General features: G+C 39.2%; 1 protein-coding gene and 1 long non-coding RNA gene across 6 annotated transcripts in view; one reads left to right on the top strand and one right to left on the bottom strand.

The window, feature by feature from the left end:
• PDE4B (phosphodiesterase 4B) overlaps positions 1 to 19910 on the bottom strand; it is a 256742-nt gene that overhangs the window by 31233 nt on the left and 205599 nt on the right. For 2 of the 5 annotated variants that reach the window (XM_083742993.1, XM_083742994.1), the window contains one exon: positions 19361 to 19410. In XM_083742993.1, coding sequence (XP_083599119.1) covers positions 19361 to 19410 — 50 coding nt within the window. Of the gene's footprint in view, positions 1 to 5199; positions 5252 to 9217; positions 10808 to 13828; positions 14024 to 19360; positions 19411 to 19910 lie in introns of those variants that run through there. The other 3 variants (XM_083742997.1, XM_083742996.1, XM_083742995.1) reach the window with 3 other exon arrangements.
• LOC310846499 overlaps positions 9673 to 19910 on the top strand; it is a 76456-nt gene continuing 66218 nt past the window's right edge. The window contains exon 1 of the long non-coding RNA XR_014565350.1: positions 9673 to 9803. This is a non-coding gene — a long non-coding RNA (uncharacterized lncRNA). The remainder of the gene's footprint in view (positions 9804 to 19910) is intronic.

Below are 19910 nucleotides of genomic sequence, written 5' to 3'. Positions count from 1 at the left end.
TGAAAGGGGATCTCAATACCTGCACCTATTTTGTAAACAGCTTTGCATCCATGCACTCTAGTAACAGTTTGATTTGGGTCTTCCCTAAACCAAATTTTAGTGACGCAGAAACACCATTTACCTCGAATAATACCTGGGCCCCTATCAGCTTTTTCTATGAACAATGGGGGAAAGTGCTAAAAGGGATCACAATGGTTTGGCACATGTGAGTTTTTGTTCTATCACTTGGAAACTGTAGTGTGGGATGAAAGCAGGCGGGAATGTGGAGGAGGAAGATACATCCACAGTTTTAGCAGTGGCAGCATTGGCAGTAGGGAACTGGCACACATTTCAGTTGTGCATTGCATATCACCCCCATTGTCCCCCCAGAACTCCTCCCCATGTTGAAGTAGACCGAATGATAGTAGGTAATCATAGGGGAAGGAGGCAGGGTTTGTAGCGGGAGATCACCCCCAACATATACTCACAACTAAGACTGGACTATAATGCAGTGATCAAATAGAAAGGATGGCTTCACATAATATTGAATGAGTAAAGAGTTAAAGTAATCAAGTTCTGGACATGAACCAACAGCTGCTATAGGATTTGCCAGTCTGATCTGCTAAATGCTGTTAGCAAATAGGCAGAAATGGGACATTAACTTGAAATACGATTTGTTATTAACTACAACTGGAGTAAAAGCTCAAGGATGAGAAAATCCAACACAAATAGGATGTCTTAGCATTAAAAACAGCGAAAATTCATATTATGAACCCATTGTTTGCAAACTTTGTTAATGTCACTACTTCTAAATAGTTGCTAAAGTTAAATAAATAAAAACTAACAGGCAGCTATTAAAACAATCGAGTTTATATTTCTGTAGTGGTTCAGGACCCAGAGGCATTGACTTGTATCAAAATATTCAGTTTCACAAAAATCCTACCAGGAGATCACAGAAGAGAACATTCTACAGTGGAAGAAAAAAAGTGTTATTTACTTCCGAGCATGATTTGACTAAGCAACAACCATGTGCTTGAAAGTCACGTTGGAGATTAGAAATGTGGTTGAGAAAGAGAAATAGTGACCTACAGCAACTGACTGCACACACATCTGGGCAGGGTTCATCTGATTGTTAATTAATCCCAAATTAAACATGAACGCGAGGAACACCCTTTATTTAACTTTCAAAGTTAAAAGAGTAGCATTTCATTCAGGCATGTCCAAACATAACAGAAAGTAGATAGCCAAGCAAAAAATTGTGGTCTTCCACAGTTTATGCGTATGTGAGGCTGTGTCTTTACGCATGCACATTTATATTAGATAGCACTGATTTAATAATTCTTATTTGGTGGAAAAGAAAGCTTCATAAACCGCAGCTCTAAAATGCACATTGTTGGGAATGAATCCAAGTGCTGAGGATCCTAGCTTAGTCCTTGCCTGGAATGCCTAATTAGGATGCCATTGCTTCTTTTACTTGGATATTTTTCAAACTGATTTAACAAATACTTTGCTGAATATTTTATTTTGTGGCTTGATTCTGAATAAACACTGATTTGTGTGTTCAACGTTCCAAACACTCTGCTCCACCCAGACAAGTCTATAAAGTTGTGGGAGGGAGAAGCTTCCTTGTGACAAGATATGAGGCTGCTGTGGTATGCTTATTAATAGCAAAATCATGTGGATGGGGCCAACTGCATGGGCAATTCTTATTCCAGAAAAGAGGTATTGCAATCTGCATAACGCTTTAGCATGCAGCAAAGGCTGTAAATAGGCAACACAATCCAGATATTTTGGTAAACACAAACATGCACACACCCTGCCATTTATTTCAATGCATGGAGCTGATTATGTGCACAAAGGAACTGTGTGTGAAAATCAACTTCACCACCAAAATTAGGGAAGAGACCATTCCTGGCAAAGGAGCACAGGGAACACATAAAAACTTTTATACGTAGAACAGTTCATGCAGAACACACCATAGCTATGACAGCTATATGCCTGCACATTTCAGACTCTTGCTTTTGAGACAAACAATGGTCCTAACACTTTCACAAGACTAAGGAGAGTGATGACACTTGGTAACTAGAGTCTATGAGCTAAGAAACCCCAAGGTTGTCTTGCTCTGGTTTATGTTACTGAATCTTCTCGTATTCAGATGGCATCATGAACTGAGGTGAGAGCAGCTTGTGAGAATAAAATATGGTAAATTCTATTTATGACTACATTTATTTAACCAACAGAATATATTTAGAGATAAAGTACCGTACTTGTGATTTGCAGGTTCCAATGTGAACATCTGCTTGTTTTATTTAGTCACCCATTTTTTTAAAAATACCGCTCTTCATCTGTAAAACATCCCAGGGCACCAGAAGCTTTCGACTACAACAATCCTGCAGCATGCTTGCTTTGCCTTGCTATAAAGTTCCACGGAGAAAGGCAAATCATTATGCTATAGGGGAAGAAGCCAGCAATGTATATAAACCATTTACTTTTGTGGAGAGTGTTCTAGCCAGGTTGGATGCCCATTTCATTTCCAATAGGAGTTTTGAGAAGGCTCCAGTTCTATCGAAGAGTGCGGAAGCCTTGAGAACCAGTGCAGTCATTTGTCAGTGCCTTGTATGAACAGGCTGAGTTTGCTAATAAAAAGGAAGAGCACCTTAGAGAGTGATTGGCGCTTGGAATTCGAAGCAAAGGGCTTCCTGAAAGGACGGAGCTAATAGGGGGCTCAACCTTTCACAAAGCCATAAAGATGGCAAAGTAACCAGCCGTGCAAACCTCGGAATAAGGAGCAAAGAAAAATTGGGAATGACTTTGAACATGTAAGCTCTGCTTCACAAACACTATGGGGTAGTTACAGCAGCCATTCTGAAAAGGGTAAACTCGCTCGTGTCTGCAAAATCAGGTGAAGTGAAAGTCCCCAAAATCAATCCAGCTACTTTTAAAAAAGGCACTCTGCACCAAAAAGGGGAAAAAGGGGGGGGGGAGCTACCATTTCTCAAGATGCTACCATCAGCTCAACATTACAAGGGGTTTGCCCAAAGGTACCAAGGAGCTTGGTTCAACTGGAACTCTGCATGAATCCTGGGATTGTGTATTTCATTTTGGTTTTGTTCTGAACAACAAGCATGGTGACACTGCAAGGAAATAATAGAGGAAGCTACAGTGGTTCAAGCTAAGGATACTCCCAATAGAGGAAGTCCCTGCAGTTCCTGCCAAATATCTTCCGCATAGTAATTGCCTTGCAGGGGAATTTACCTGCAGTAATGAGTATGTGTAATTGATACGTATGAAAGTTCACACCTAATTAGTCGCCAAAATGTATAGCATATCTAATGGTAGTGGGCAGCTAGTTCTTCTTAGGCTCCATATTTTGTAAAGACACTATCCCACCCTGGAGAGTAAACTTAGCTATTTGTGGGACAATCCTTAATTTCAAAATAGATGCAGAAGCTGATGTAATAGTTATTTATGAGGAGGTTTACGAGGGATTCCAAAACTCCTCAACCAGCATAAGCTAAAACTGTTTTTTACACAGCCTAGTGGGTCGCTTATTAAATCTTTTATGCTTTTCCATACAAACAAGTTAGAATGAGGAGCAGCTTGTGTCCATCATGCCGGGCAGTATTTTATCCCCATTTACCATCTATACAAAATCACTAGGAACCATCATCAGGAAGTCTGGGGCGCAATGTCATCGGTATGTTGACAACACCCAGCTCTATTTTTCTATTAAATCTGAGACAGGCCAGGATGTGCCTCAGTGCTCCAAGTGTTTTTTTGGATAAACCAAATATTCTTGCCACTTGGGATTACAAATGCTTCTGAGCTTTTTCAAAAGTAGATGACACAACTCTGAAAATCTAGGAAGACCATAATAACTCAGTTGATGTACACGGCACTTCAGTGGAAGTTTATGACAAAGTCCAACTGCAGAGCAATGTCTTTGCAAAATGATCTGACACCACCAAGCAAAAAGAAGTTATACTATCAGCCATCACAATTTGATGTAAGAACTACACCTACAGCTGGAGGAGGGACAAAAGCCTTATAGAATCAATAGGAGCCAGCAGAACTCTGAGGTCTTGGGAATCAACTATTTCAGTTGTCTGATGTTGTAACATCCATGCTGTTATCTTTGAGTTCCAATAAATTAATACTTAGCCTGGTTTGAATATATTATTTTACTTTAATAACCATTTACTCTCTCCTCCACTAATTCTGTTCTCTTTATATATTTTAAAGCAATTTACTCCATTTTGAAATGTTATCCCAAAAGATGCACTTGTTAACCTGCAGAGTTATTCCTCAATGTTCTAACTTTTTGTTAGAATTGACAGACAAGCAATTCATCATTTCCTCCATGATTCACGAACATACACAAGAATTCAGCTGGGCGCTGAAGAACTAAGCCTAGGCAGTAAAACGATAATGTGATGAATCATCCATTTGCTCTGGGAGAGAGATCTGGGTAATCTTTCATTTTCATTCAATGTCCGAAGATAAGTCTCTCTGTACTCTTGGCTATTTCTGCTTCTACATATCCATTGACTGTGGTATTTCTAGTATGCAGGCAAATCCCATTCCTTGATTCCCCTTATGATATCATTGCTAAGTGACATTTGACAAAATGTTTCCTGCATTTTGCTACTTCCATTTGGCACCATACAAGTGCTGTCACTTTTCTTTCTGATTTGTGGCAGCCTCAGTACATTGTTTCCTGCATTTGGCTCTTGGCAGAACTCATTGCCAGGATAAAGAACTAGGCTGAGGCATTAATACTTTGTGGGCAAAATTCAAAACGTCCTTTCTTTCTTATCACAATGTTTCAAGTCCCTTTGTCAATCCATTTAGAAATGCTTATGGAAAGATGAAATAACACTCCCTGACTAAGGCAGTATATGCAACGAAGCAAATAGGGGAAAATATATTTTAATTATGTTAAAAAGTCCACAAATGTCTACTGATTTTTATGAATCTGATTTCATTTTTATGAATCTCTTAGTCCTGACCCCCTTACAGGCACACTTGATAGTGATGCAGGAGAAGGTCTTCTTGGTAGGTGCTCCCAGATTTTGGAACTCGTTTCCTAGAGAAATTACTATCAATCATCATCACCATCAATTTATTTGTATGTCGCCTTTCCATAGCTATAACCATGCTCAAGTGGCTTGCAACAAGATTAACATCATTACAAACATAACAAAAATAAATAAAACACACCAAAAAGTACACAACCAAATGGAAACAATATCCACATAAATCATATGACGGATCTAAAAAAAAAAAAAGGTACAAAAAATAATATCAGCATTAATAACAGCAACAACAAACCCCAACCAAAAGCTCTAAACAATATCACAGCCAAAGAGCCTGTTCAGCAGCTTTCGTAGCTGAAGGCAGGCAGGCGGTCTCCTTTCCTCCCAGGCCAGGTAGGAGAAGGCCAGCAAGGCAGGGAACAGGTCTTCCTGGGCTCTCAGCCAAAATTAGACTGGTTCCCTCCTTGTTGCCCTTCCACTAGTAGGAGTGGACTTTCTTGTTCCAACAGGCTTTGGGAATTGACCGCTTTTAAGGAAAGGGCTGGTACTATGATGTTTTTATTGTAAAAATGTGCATGTTTTAATGTTTATTTTTATTTTCTTTAATGATTGCTTTTCCCCTATGTTTTTAGCTGTTTCTTTTTTAGCTGTAAGCCACTTTGAGTCCCTGTCCCAGGCTGGTGGCAATTAGCAAATATGAATGTTCATGAGATGTTGTCAATAACTTCCTACTTATCCACTGACCTCTATTTCTATGAAAATATGTCTTGATAATCCACATCTTTATTTAAGTCCACTCATAGGTTGTACGCGGATTAACTGAAGAATGAAACCTGAAGCATTTATTTTATGCATCAAAATAAGCTTCTGAGTGCATATGATAAATCTCTTTCTTGCATGTTAAACACCTGCATTTTCTGGCGCACACGTGATAAAATAATGACAATGTTCTCAGAGTTTTCTATCATCATTATTGTTTGTTACATGCACGAAAGCTTGCTGAAACACTATAATTCTGTACACAATGGAATAATCCATAATCAGCAGCTCAGAAAAAAAATCCTTAAAAATAAAAGTCTGCTAATAGACCTAAGAGTGTTTCTAAAATCACTTTTTAGCAATTTAACCATCCTTGACTAACAAAACTGTGGTTTAATGCCTGTGGTTTTGATGAATTTTTAATGAAATTCATTTTCTCTTGTGGTGAAATCAGTTTTAAAAATAATCTATTGCTAAGTAAATCACAGAGAGGAAGAGGGATGAACTAGAAGAACCCTCCTTTAGTTATTTAATTTTTAATTAGTTTAACTGGGTTATTTAACTTTTCTTTCTTTCTTATTGGGCTTAGAGGCAACCCAGAAAACTCTACAGGTTAAGGCTGGTACATACACTCAACCCATCCAACAATCACCTTCACATAGTGGAGAAATAGGCAACTTCATCTAGTAGTTTCATATAAATGTTAATAATATGCTGTAATATAATGGTGGGGTCTAAAAAACCTAGACAAAAATATTGGATCTTGTTTCTCATTGCTTATTTAAAGTTATTTTAACATTTCCGGTTACCTAAGACTTCTTTACTTTCTTCGCATAGCAAACAGACCATGAGAACTTTATGCCCACCCTGGAATCTTGACCCTTGGTGACAATTTGCTACTTAAGAGTCACAACATGTCAGCCATATAATGCAATTTAAAGATCAATTAAAAAAACAAACACCCAACTGCTAGGATTGCTCTGTAAGGCTGCAATTCTAAACGTGCTTTAGAATAAACCCCACAGGATACAGCAGAAGTTGCTCCTGAGTAAATCTGCCCAAGACTCTGCTGGACGGCACTGTTAACTACGGGAGCCTGAGTGACTCATTCTTAAGCACAGACCCTTCTAGGATTTGCTAACCAGTGAGGAATGAACTTGGTGCAGTATTCCATACATTACGTCAATGGTGCAGTTAGGGCTCAAACAAGAGGCTGAGGTCCGGGGCCTCACAGTTCCATCTTGACAAATCTGAGAATGGCAGGTGATGAGGGCACTAGCAAAGCACCCCACATCAACACCTGGGCCAGCATGGCCATGCTGGAGTTGTCTTATTGTATGTTTATTGTTTCGCAAACATCCTTTGTGTTGTGCATCCATGATGACTTGTGCTCATGATGCCACTGGGAAGGTCAGGGGCAATCCCACTTTTGATACGGTTAGCACCTACATAAGTTCTGAGATGGCCACACTGCTTCACTTTCAGCCACTGCATATCCTGCTAGTTTTTCATACCACAGTCATTTTACTTTATTTTTGTCCTGCTTTCCTTGTGCCATAGCTCCGCCAGACATCAATAATGTGGTAACATTGGAGGAGCATCACAGAACAACTTCTAAAGCAGAATAAATTCACTACTATTATTATTTCAAGAACATGTAGCAGAAGATGCCCACAATAAAACACCAATCTAGAGGCGCCCTTCTTTTTTCTCATATATATATATATATATATGGTTAAAGATGCTCATTTTATTATTTTTACTTTTGGAACCTATTATCTGTTTCTATAACAAAATTGTCCTTCTTCCAAAGTAAATGTGTTTGGAATCAACAAAGCAGTCATGATTATACAATGACACTTAAGTGAGTTTAAAATGCTAAATTGTACATGTTCAAATTTGTTATTATTATTTTTTAAAAAGATTGGAAATTTCTCTCTCTCTTTCTCTCAAGTAGCCACCCACACAGATAATGAAGAATCTAGATGTTTTTAAAATATGGAATAGCAGTGGGAGAAAGAAAAAATTTACATGACCAACTAAAGCCCCCTCATCTCAAATTACCTAGCTAAACCACTGAATTATTTGCTTAGTTCACAGGGATTAATAACCGCATAGATAATGGCATGGACATATTTTCCACAGGGTAAAGCAAAAACAGCAAGTCTGCCTTTCTAATTAAAGTTTGAAAAAATAAGGTGAATTGTCATCCAAGAGACACTTAAAAATCCTAATCTATAGTTTCTGGGTGTTAGCAAAGTATCTGGTGGATTTATATAGTTGTTCCTAATGCTATACCCACTTAATTGATTTTGTTTATGCTGTCTTTATTGTTGCTTTTTATTGTTAGATATGGTTTTAATGTAACTAACTGCGTAAAGTGGAATTTAAATTTAAATATAAAATTGAAAACAATAAAAATAAAAATTCAACTCAAGTAGTACATGTAGGCACTACTTTTAATCTTCTTCGGTAGCAAATGTAAGTAATCAGAAGTAAACTTTTCATGCCCTCACAATCATATCATGCAATAATGGATTCTAGCCATGTCCCAGATTTTCCAAACTGGTGCTGACATCAGAAGGTGCTAGGAAAACTGAAGGCATGGGATATGGCCCATATCAGCAAGAGTTAAAGAAAGAACTTTGACTAATCATTGCCACCTACTTTCTCAGTGCTTGAATGAGTCATCAGGAGTAGTTCTCATTTTCTAAAACTCAGCTTCAGAAGTTTATATACACATAGTATTTTGAATTTGATTTCACACAACTTAAAAGTTTGCTTTATTAAATATTTGGCACGTGCAAATCCTTCCTTGCAGACACACTGTTGATATGCACCCCTTCTTTTATTTTGAGGCTCCTAAATTTCACCCTTCCCATTCCTAGCTGGCAATCTGTGAGGCCAGGATGATAGGTTGCTGGGATGGCTCAAAGGATCACTGCTCTGAATCAGCCCCAGGTGACAAGAGTCCAATGAAGTTCTCATTTGGACATGGAAATGTATAGATGCAAGTTAGTAAGTAAGTAAGTAAATTGGAGGCCTGAAATCACCTCGAGAAAAGAAATGTCAGCTTTGGAGGAAAACACGTCACTGTAGAAAAGCTATCACCACTCTCAATAAAGCACATTTAATTAACCCGGGCCTTCACTTTCAGACAGACTCTTTTCTTCAAGATTGAGTCTGTCTGCATATGGTATACAAAACTCAGAATTCAGCTTGGTGGGTTTTTTAAAGAAATGTAGTATGAAGTGATGCTGGAGCCCTCCTGTTTACATTGGAGCACATTATGAAAGGAACTTGGCTTTGCTAGATGGAGGAATCTTCCTAACAGACTGAAAAAAGCAGGGAGCAATAAGGAAGGGCAAATGGCAATAAAACAGAGGCTCGATTACCTACAAATCGCTAGAAAACAATTCTAGTGCTTTCGTTGTAAAACATACCTGATTGTTCCATCAAAAGGTAAGGTCGTCCACCACATGTTTAAGGGTGCCATATAATCCTCCGTTGTGGAGCTCTAAAAGGCCTTTTAAAGAAAACTCTTGCCTGTCAGATCCATTCTGTCTGGGACAGCTGCATATCCTGCACTATGTATCTAAAGAGGATGGGGCAGGCAGCTCTAGGATGTATGTATTGCCCTGGTTAACATAATGAATGAATCTGTCAGTCACTCTCGTCTTGGAAGAGTGCTTGCCTCCCCTCCTCCCCTCTGGAACCTCAGAAGGGTTCCTTGGCTACGCTCGGGGAGTCCCACTGACATCACTGTTGCTTGCTCAGCTGCCATAGATGGCAGTTGGACTGGGTGGAATGGCTGAGGGCATGATGGGTGTAGCACGTGTGGAATGCCTAACATGAGAGTCCACAGGTGTGGGTGACAGGGAACAGTTTACATCGGTTGCTATGGAACCGTGATTGGCTTACACATCTTCAGAGCCCACAGGAGGCTCGCTGAGGAGAAATGGCAGCGATTTTTTAATAGACTCCATGAAATCAATCCTTGAAGAACGTCTGGAGTCAAAGGCTAAAAAGGTTTGGCTGACTTAATGTTACATGATATATGTAAGCAAGTCCATCTACAAGAATGTAAAATTAGCGTTGCTTTTCAGTCGGAGCTGATCACAAGAAACTACTCTTTAAGTCTCTCATTTAAGGTTGTTTATGTACATAGTAACAGAATGGCAACCCCTGAGCAAATCTACCAACAATGAAAAACAACGAAATTTTCTAAAAGACGGAAGAGGGATTGTGAAGCAGAGAGACGTGAAGGGAGAAACGCTGCCTCTTATTTTTCTGAACTTCTAAAAAGAAAACCTGATGTTCTTCTTTTAAAACGTGTCTGCCTCTAGGTCTTTGGCACAAGCTTACTGCTGGGAGGGCCAGCAATCTATTTAATGACTGCATTGACGTCAATAGCATAACTGAAATACTTAGTAAGATGCATGATTCCAACTTTCAGGGGGTGTGTATTTCTAAGCAATGGGAAAATGAGAAGTGGATTCTCTGTGGGAATGAACTAGCCTTGCAGTGCAGGAAATGAAGCCACTACTGTAGCCAGGATCATTGGACACTAGTCAGTTAATTTGGGGTGGGGTGGGGGGAGTTTAAGTATTATCTGACAAAAGAACTATTCTTCATTTTCTCCAGCAGACTTCGTGTATATTTTAAAGATCGCAATATTTTCATTTACAATGCAAAATGACAGCTTATCTTGTTGGCTGTTCCCAGCTATTTGCAACAACATCAAGCTTCATTAGAAATTTACTTTTTATTTTTTAAAAAAGCTTTCACATTAAAAACAAAACAATTGAGAGGCACCGTTGAGTTTCCTAATTTAGATTTCTACCAGTAGGAATCTACTGTGTTATGTTTTCAAAAACACACAGTGTAATCTAGCCAGTCTAAATTCTTTTAAAGCCAGAGGAAGGACCATAGTTCAATGGAAGAGGCCATGCTTTTCATGCAAAAGATCCTGGGTTCAAAACCTGGCATTTTCACAAAGAAATAGCAGAGACTTGTCTGGAACCCTGAACAGCTGATGGCAGTAAGTATATATACAATAGTGAGCAAAATGGACTAATGGTTTAAGTTGGTATAAGGCAGTTTCCTATCTTTACCACCCATTTATTGGAAAGTGACCCCCTCTGAACTTTATCAGACAGTCTCATCTCTGAGTAGTCATGTTTAGGATTGTTGTGCAAGCCCAGACATTTCAGTGACACATGCTTAGCTTTCCTGTTGAATCGGGAATTGTGGGTAGGAAGGTGGAAATATCTAAATTAATGGTTCTTGTTAGCCTGAGTAGCACTGAGTTAGAAACAAAAGAGGAATGTAAATGGGTAAAATTGATGGTAATTGCAGCCAGACAGGTTATAGCGAGTAATTGGAAAAATGCAGAAGAGCTAGGGGTGAACCAATGGAGGGAAAAATAGAAAAATATTATAATCTTAGAATATCTAACTGTGAAGATATCGTAAAATGAAAGGGTTTAAGGTCAGTGAGAAGGAGGAGGATTGGTCTGAGAAAATATTGACTTATTTGGGCAGGTTTGAACAATTTGGGGCAATTAAAATGTTAAAAGTTAAATAAACCTTGTGGAGGGAGGAGTGTTAAGGTATATAGAACTGTACATATGGTTGATTTGAATATGTTATTATTGATTATGTATACCCAATGTATCAGCCACCTGGGAGTTTTCACTGTTTGTTTTCACTGTTTGTGTTTTGGTTGTTGGTAAAAAAAAAACACAACCGAAAAAAAAACTTTCCTATTGAAGTCTGTGTTACTTGCATGATCCCTCTTTACTTCTATCCCTCTTTACTTATGTGATGGTGATACTAGCCATTTTCCAAGTATGTGTTAAATTTAGATATTTAGCATGAAACCACCCTACTATAAATTCTATATTAACATTTTTATTTTTTACATCTGAACTGGTTTTCATAGAAGTAACGTAACTTCTGATCTTTAAAGTCTTTTTGTCACAAAGGCAGTAATTTCATATCCCTGTATTCCTAGTATAGAGCTGTCCTATTACTAGAGGTCAACTTAAATGGCTTCAATTTAGACCTACCAGGATACAGTGAGTAGTATATGGGTCTGAGAGATTTGGGTTCAAATCCTACACAGACTCATTCTGTGGCCTTAGGGAAATCACTGCTCTACCGTGATTCCTTTGTGCCTACCTCATAAGGTTATTTGTGCAAGAAAACCACAATGAAGACTATGAAGTACTCTGCAAGTGATATATGACAAACAGTTATAGTATTTTATCCTGCATAACTGAGTAGGTGCATGAATTAGCGTCTATATCCCAAAGCATCAGCATGCATACCCTGAGCTAGGTGAGAAAATCCTCAGAGATTGTCATGAGATTTGGGGCTATGATGGCAAATTCCTGCAGCTCATTTACTATATGCACATCCATAATCTATATGGATTAAAATAAAAAGTTCTCAAAATAGTTGTACAATTTGGCTACGATGACATTTTAGATAATTTACAACCTAGCCATTTATCTTTTTCTTTGGACTTTCATGCACAAGAAGACACCCATATAAAAAAGTACATTTGATTGTTCATGTAAAGGCATGTAAGGAGTTTAAGAAAAGGCCAGCTGATGCAGTAATAAAGGAAAAACAGCATTTCACACCTGCTCGTTACAGCAGAGCTTTTACTATACTTAAAACCCATGAGCCTTGGGAAACTATGCAATTTGTTGCACACACCGACAAGCTAATGTTGCAAAGCATAAAAGCCAGATTTTGTACTGTTGGGCATGTAATTCATTACCATGCTGCATTTATTTTCTTTTGAAAACACTTGAGGAGCTTTCTCTTTTTGTCTCTCTCACTCCCCACCCTCAATCTGTTTCTGTAACAATTCACTTTCATAATAAAATGATTCCATCCTTTAAAAATTATGCTACAGCCCCATCAGACTCAAGTAATACCTGCATAGTCCAATATTATATATGTCTACTCAGAAGTAAGAACTCCACTGTGTTCAGTGAGGCTCACTGACAGGAACTCATACTGGAGATGCCGATTTAATCTGTAAAATAATTCATCTCAGGGTGGTCTATAACGTAATTTAGCTTTCAGTTCAAGTAAAACATTTATACCTAATTTGTTTATTTAGAACTGTCCCCTTCTTTAAATAAACATTTATACAAAAGTTACATTACAGCTTTGTCTACTGCCAAAATATCACAGAATGATCACTCCAATATTCACAAGACAGTGATGCGGGATTGAGGATTTAGAACTATCCTAAACTTTCATTTTTCTTTCAACAGCAATGTTGATGATTAAAGAGTTTGCTTGTCCATTTGTACGAAAGGTCAAAATTGATTTTATTTTCTATAGTATTTTCACAGGTAAACATACTCCTTTTAAAAAAGAACGGATGCTAAGTCTTTTCCCCACTCCTTGTCCGTTTCACCTGAACTCCACCATACCTCCGGACTCATGGCATGGTTTAAGTTTCAAACATTTGGAATACCTTGATGGATTGTGTGTGTGTGTGTGAGAGAGTGACTTAAATTCACAAACTGTTCAACTATAACATAGGAAAGTGCCTTATACTTTGGTTTACCTAGTTCATTATTGTCTACAGTGACGTCCAGCATCTCCCAGTATTTGAGATACAGGTCTTTCCTAGTCATAGAAGGTGGTGTCATGGATGAAATCTGCAATCTTTTGCATGCAAAGCATTTGTTCAACCACTGACCTATGGTTCTTCCCCATGCTTCTTTGCCAGCACCCACACTTGAGGGGAAAAATACGTATTTACCTGGTGGAGGGTAGAAGAGCTAAAGGCACCATAGCAGCAAATAGCGCAAGGAGCTTGACTATAAGTTCCAGCGTTCTTGGCAGGCAAGGATGTGTAGAACAGGTCATTTCAAGGCAAGGAGAGATTCCAAAATGCTCAGCAGTACTGTGCTGAAATCTGTCCTGTTCAATTTCTCGAAATCGTTCTTCATATGCAAAAGAGGCTTCCATTTTTTCTACCTCATTGTTCAGGCAGCTTAGAATTTCTGTGGGTTTTGAGCTTACCTTATTCCTGCAAGGTGGCCAAGGATAGTATATCTGTTTGCCTTTCCAGTAAACATTTCTCCAGCACTCTGCGTGTCTCTGGCTGCTGTACTTCCTGAGCTGAAAAAGCCCTCTGGAAGGAAGTCTTCTCCTGGGCTTTGATTAAGTGCAGGCGCCCAGGAGGCAGCAAAGTCAGACCACCGGAGAGATGATTTGAGGAATGAAAGGTCACTCACAATTCCTTCTCGGCCACCGCAAAAGTAAGGCAAGCATGACAAAAACCCACAACTCATCCATGATAATTTCATTGAAAGTTTCTTTTGCCTTTGATTATTTTTTGAATACAATTTCTTTTCTCACTAGCTGCTGGAGAATGGCTGAAAAAAACATATAGAAGAAATGCTACATCATGTTACTACCACTCAGCTATAATGAATATGCCCCATGCATCTACAGTGGTACCTCGGATTAAGAACTTAATTCATTCCGGAGGTCTGTTCTTAACCTGAAACTGTTCTTAACCTTAACTTTAACTAATGGGGCCTCCCACTGCCGCCGTGCGATTTCTGTTCTCATCCTGAAGAAAAGTTCTTAACCCGAGGTACTATTTCTGGGTTAGCGGAGTCTGTAACCTGAAGTGTCTGTAACCTGAAGCATCTGTAACCCGAGGTACCACTGAATTCCCATCTGCATCCGAAGCTGACATAGCATGAGACTGCTTCCAGCTGATAGTGGAACTGCAACTTCTCAGAAGCATTAACAGCATGGAAGCAGCATGTAACTGTATGAATGCAGTGGTACATTTTTGCATATATATTTTTGCTGCCAAGGGTTGTGGTACAGCAACTTGGATCAGTAACAATATCTATTATATTACTGTTGCCTTGAACTAAAAGTTTTTCACACAGTTGCAGAACAGATGTTCCCACAAACTAGATTTATTTATTTGTCAAATACTTGCCTTTTTGACCCCTTAAGAGTCTTTTTAATTTGTGAAAACAGTTCTGTGTGTTCCTGTGGTCTGTAATTACAACAAAATTAAAGGAGGGGGGAGGAATCTGGCTGGATTTTAGGACAAAGCACAGGGTGTATTCCTAATGCATGTTATTCATCCTCTCTGTGGCTTTAAGACTAAGGAAAACATCTCATGACAAGACTGGACAGCTGTTTAAAAGAACATTAAATTAGTAGTATAGTGTAGTAACAGAATGTGAGCTGGGAAAACTCCAGTTCAAATCCTGCCCGAGCCACAAGCTCACTGAGTAGGCATAGGCAAGCCAGTATTTTTTCTGCCTCAGCTCCCCACTGGCAAAATGGAGATAGTAGCAAAGGCCTACCTTACAGGGTTGCCATAAAGTTTTCTGCCATGTTGTGCATGAAGCATTTTCAATATTAAAAATGCACTAAACATTATATCTGTGTTGAATATTACTCTGTCCTGTCCGAGAGATGGCTCCGTCGGTAGAGCGTGTGACTCTTCCTCTCAGGGTTGTGGGTTCAAATTTCACATTGGGCAAAATATTCCTGCATTGCAGGGCGTTGGGCTAGATTTATCTTTGTGGTCCCTTCAAACTCTACAATTCCACAATTCTACGATTCTATGCTCCGCTGTGGGGCAAAGAAACTCATTGTATAATCTTTTAAGAAAACATAATGAGTGAAGAATTGCCGTTTGCTTGCCAAGTTCTGGAAATTCTATTTAGTGCCAAGAAATGTGTTGTGTTCATTTCCAGTGCAAATGCTGAACGAGGTCTGCCTCCTTCACCAAGGAACATTACACTTGTCAGCTGGCTTTAAGCATTTTGTGCTTCTCATAGCAGGATACAAGTCACACTTCTAAAGCAAAGAGAACAATCTCCTCTGATTCAACTGATGTTAGTTGATTGTGTGTGTTCTATGATGATGTGAAGGGAGTACCTAGCCTTGTTAACAAGAGAAGCAACCCGTGATGGAAAATAATATTGATCTGCTAGGAAACACCACTCGTATACTTTAAATATCTGTGCATCTTTCTTAGACACTTGGACAAAATAAAAATAAATTTGCACCTAGTTTGTTACAGGCATGAGGAAACTGACCCTGCAGATGTTGCTGGACTACATGATTCCTGACCACTGGCCATGTTCTGGGGCTGATGGGAGTTCCTCACCCCTACTCTATATTGTTTCAAATAATGGGCAAGGTAAACATGTATCTCCACTAAAATAAAACTTAAAAGCAAAGTACCGTAATCTATAGTGTAGTTTGCACTAAAAAAAAAAAAAGATTACCAAATTAGTGCAATTAATATAAAGAGACATGGTCGTATCCAACCAAGATGTCCTTTTTGCTTGCACAATGCAAATTCCTCTCCCTCTTCTGTTCATGCTCCATACCCATTCCAGATGTGCTCCGGGGACCAGAAGAACCCCCAGAACAGATTATGGAGGCACACAGGGGGAAGAGTGGAAGTCCTTGCACAAATGGGGGGACCTTGTTGGAAACAACCCCACAGTAGATGAATGCATATATTGAACTGGTGGTTAAGGACACGTGAAATTCTGAAATTGCTATGAACACAGTGGGCAGCATTCAGGGGGGGAAAGGTACGCAAAGATCATTATTATCTCTTTAAACTACTGACTAGGATTAAATCTTAGGACTTATAATTGGGAAAATATTTTGAAGAGTCCAAGAATGTTTTCATGATTATCACAGCCTGAATTTTTATAGTCACAAGCCACATGAGTTGACACACCAGGGAATTATAACTTGGTGTGTATTGTTTTCACTAGGCATTGAACTGTTTCTATTATTTGTATTTTTTTTCTTCTCCCTGTGACTAAATATCATCATTTTGACCAGATATGTGTAGCAGGGATCTTTAAGGGGATCCTTTGATTGATATTTCCATTTTAAAAGAAAGCAGAAACAAAAAAGACCATATGTGAAATTATTGTCTTTCAAAGGAATACTTGTGAAATGATAAAAAGTAACATTGTGTTGGCATTTGGGGTGCATGGAAGAACTGGGAGCTTCTTCACTCATGATTACACAAGCAATATTCAGTATTGTTATACCTGAGCAGTCAAATGCCATACAACCATTGCTAAGGCATGAATGATGAGGATTGAACTGCATTTTTCAATGAGAAAAGATTGCTGTTTCAGCTTGAGGATGATTCAATACCCCGCCCCTCTGCACGAGAATCACAACAAAAAATGGGAAACAACACTGCTCCTTGTTTCTCAAACAACCGGAAAGTGTCAACAGAACCCCCACAGAGACGATAGTGTTTTGTTGGGTAAAATAATTTACTCTGCCATAGCATGAAACAGAAGCCAGAAGAAATAAATATATATAGATATAGATATGTATATATATATTGCTGACCCTACTGAAAAAAGTATTTAACTTCTTGATCTCTAGTCTTTCTTTTTTCTGAAAGCTGGCAAGAAATATGTCACATTTATCCAAACGAACAGAAACTCTCTTATTAAGTTTAATGGTTGCTGTCTGGGATTCTAAATGGCCATCTGTTTCCAAATTAATCACACTTCCTAAATTCGGGCATCATTTCCTCTCCCCGCCTTTTAGAGTAAACTAAACATTTAAAAATGTATGGATTTGCTTATGTACCATTGGGAGATAAGAACATATGTTGTTATTAGATGCATTATCCAAATATCAAGGCATGGTATTGATAGGAGCCCAATCACACAGAGGAATTGCTGAACGAAGTGTTGGCTTTAGAAGCATAGTGGTAAAGTTCTACAGCCAACAGAACTGGGGCCAGGACTGGCAGTCTTGTGTCCTGGAAGCATGAAGTGAGTACTGGCATGTATAAAGAGCTGAGATGATGGTGACCTATGCCAATGACAATGTGTCCTATGAAGGAAGTTGGAAGGAACAAAAGGATGAGTGACAAAAACCATGAGTAATTTCTAGAATTGTTAAGAGAAGCTGTCTTTGAGCTTCGTAGCAGTATCCTTGGTTCCAGCTGATGCCTCTTGCACAAGAAGACAACAAGGCATAGCACTTGCACCAGTATCCCAGCACTGATCATCAGTAAAGGGTTTTTGTTGTTCTTGTTGGCAGCCATCTGTCTCAAGAGACAATGGAGAATGCCTCCGGGGCTGAAGTCAAACGGCTGCGCTAGCAGCAGCTAAGTGACTTCTCCAGGGCACAAGCCTGGGCAGTGTGTATGGAGATACTAGGCTGCCCAGATGACAAGACCCCTCCCCCCGGCCTCACTGATGTAGTCCAAAGGAAAGCAGAGCAATATGTTTGACACCAGCTTGGCTGCAGGAGTTGCTGGAAGGAGGCATACAAGGTCCATCCAATCATCTTAGGGACTCCACTCCCAAAGATATCCCACAAGGCAGCAGAGGTTTAGGATCAGAGTTTTCCTTCTCCTAGATGGGCTACCTTCTCAGATTGACGAGACCCATCTGCCCTTCACTTCCCCCTACAGCACGTGCAGAAAACTGCCTTCTTGACTGTTGGGACCCACTAATGGTCTTGTCCACTCAATCCGCCAGAGCCTGTCTTTGCATGTAGGGAAAGTCCCTAACTCACTAAGGGTTTCTTGAATGAAGGCTTATGCTTAGGGCTCTTGCATGGCCCAAGAAGGCAAATACAGTTATGAGTAGGCCTGCTGCCTGAACTTTGAAAAGGCTTTTTCATAGTTCAAGATGACTTATGAATGATTAATGAAATGCAATACAGTATTTCAGCTTAAGAACACACTGCCAACAGTTAGGTACAGCCAACATGGGGTCACCAACTTGTTGCCTTGTGGTGCACCTATGGCTGCAAAAGTCTTCCCAGTTGTCCACATGACCCCCTTTCCCCTGCTGAAATTAGGCTTCAAAGAAGCATTGGAGCCAATGGAATGGGTTGCTCTGCATGTTTAGTTGCAGGATGTGTGTGCTGCCCGTGAGTTTCTTCTGTTTGCAAAAGTGCCCCCAAAAGTTAGTGACCCCTGCTGTATCTGCACAAAGAATTTAAGACAGTGAGATGCATCACTCTGCTACAGAAGTCTCTATGTAAAGTTGTATAACCAGGTTGGTCACAAATCAAGTGTAAAGCCACCACGGAATCTTTTCCTCTATCTCTTCTTTTCTATTACTGTTTCCCCCTTCTTCCAGCTAATGTGTTGCATGCATATCTTGCCATCTGCTGGATTTTCTGTATCCAGTTTTCTCAATGGACAGTCACTAATCTTTCCACAATAACAATCTTCTTAGTCACAAACCATTGCACATTTTTTAAAAAGTGCTTCTCCTGGATTACCCACTCGGGTTACAGTGATAGAATTGTCAAATAGTTTTCTATCCACCTCTCATGAATGACCAGAACAAATACAAAGAAACAAGGGGGAAGCACTGCAGTTCTGATTATATTCTGTACAATTATGACACAGATTTGCTCTATGCTGTAACTGTACCTAGCCCTGATGATTGAAATATTATATATCTAATGGGTTTTAATGGAATCAATAGTACTGTTAACTGTTTATTAAAATAAAAAATTATTGCCACTTAAACACTGTTCGTTCAACAGAATACATACCCTGAATGTTAACCCTGGAGACTGGTGGTTGATTTGCTGCCGGTGACCTCCTGTATAGGTATAAATAATGCATCGTGAGATTCATATTGCCAGGGCTGGTAGGTACCTGTTAATACAGTCAGAAGGGTTTTTTTCTTCTTCCCCATTTCACATGAACAATTGATGGTTATGTGAATTGTGTGAATGTAGAATATTTTCATATGGATCAGCTTTTAGCAATGTTTTTTCTTCTCTCCATGTATCCATAAGCAGCAAACTGGAATGTTTTGCATAGAGGATACAGCATATTGCTTGATCCATGTGGCACTTGCCACGTGGCGCAACTGCCACATAGATTCATTTGCAAGCAACTTCCACATGAGGGCAAGTTTAGGAAAAGTGAGGTTGCACTCTATGAAATCATGAGCTGAAAGAAGCAGTGCTTTTGATATGCATACTTATTGCATTGGGATGCCTTTACAAGTCTAGAGAAAGAGAGAGAGAGAGAGAGAGAGAGAGAGAGAGTACTAGTTTTATGTGACATTCTAGGTTGCTTTAATACCACTTAAAG

This window comes from Podarcis gaigeae (assembly GCF_964106915.1).
Source record: "Podarcis gaigeae genome assembly, chromosome: 6".
NCBI lineage: Eukaryota > Metazoa > Chordata > Lepidosauria > Squamata > Lacertidae > Podarcis > Podarcis gaigeae.
The sequence above is the reverse complement of the archived record's forward strand: the minus strand, read 5'-3'. Positions and strand labels throughout refer to the sequence as shown.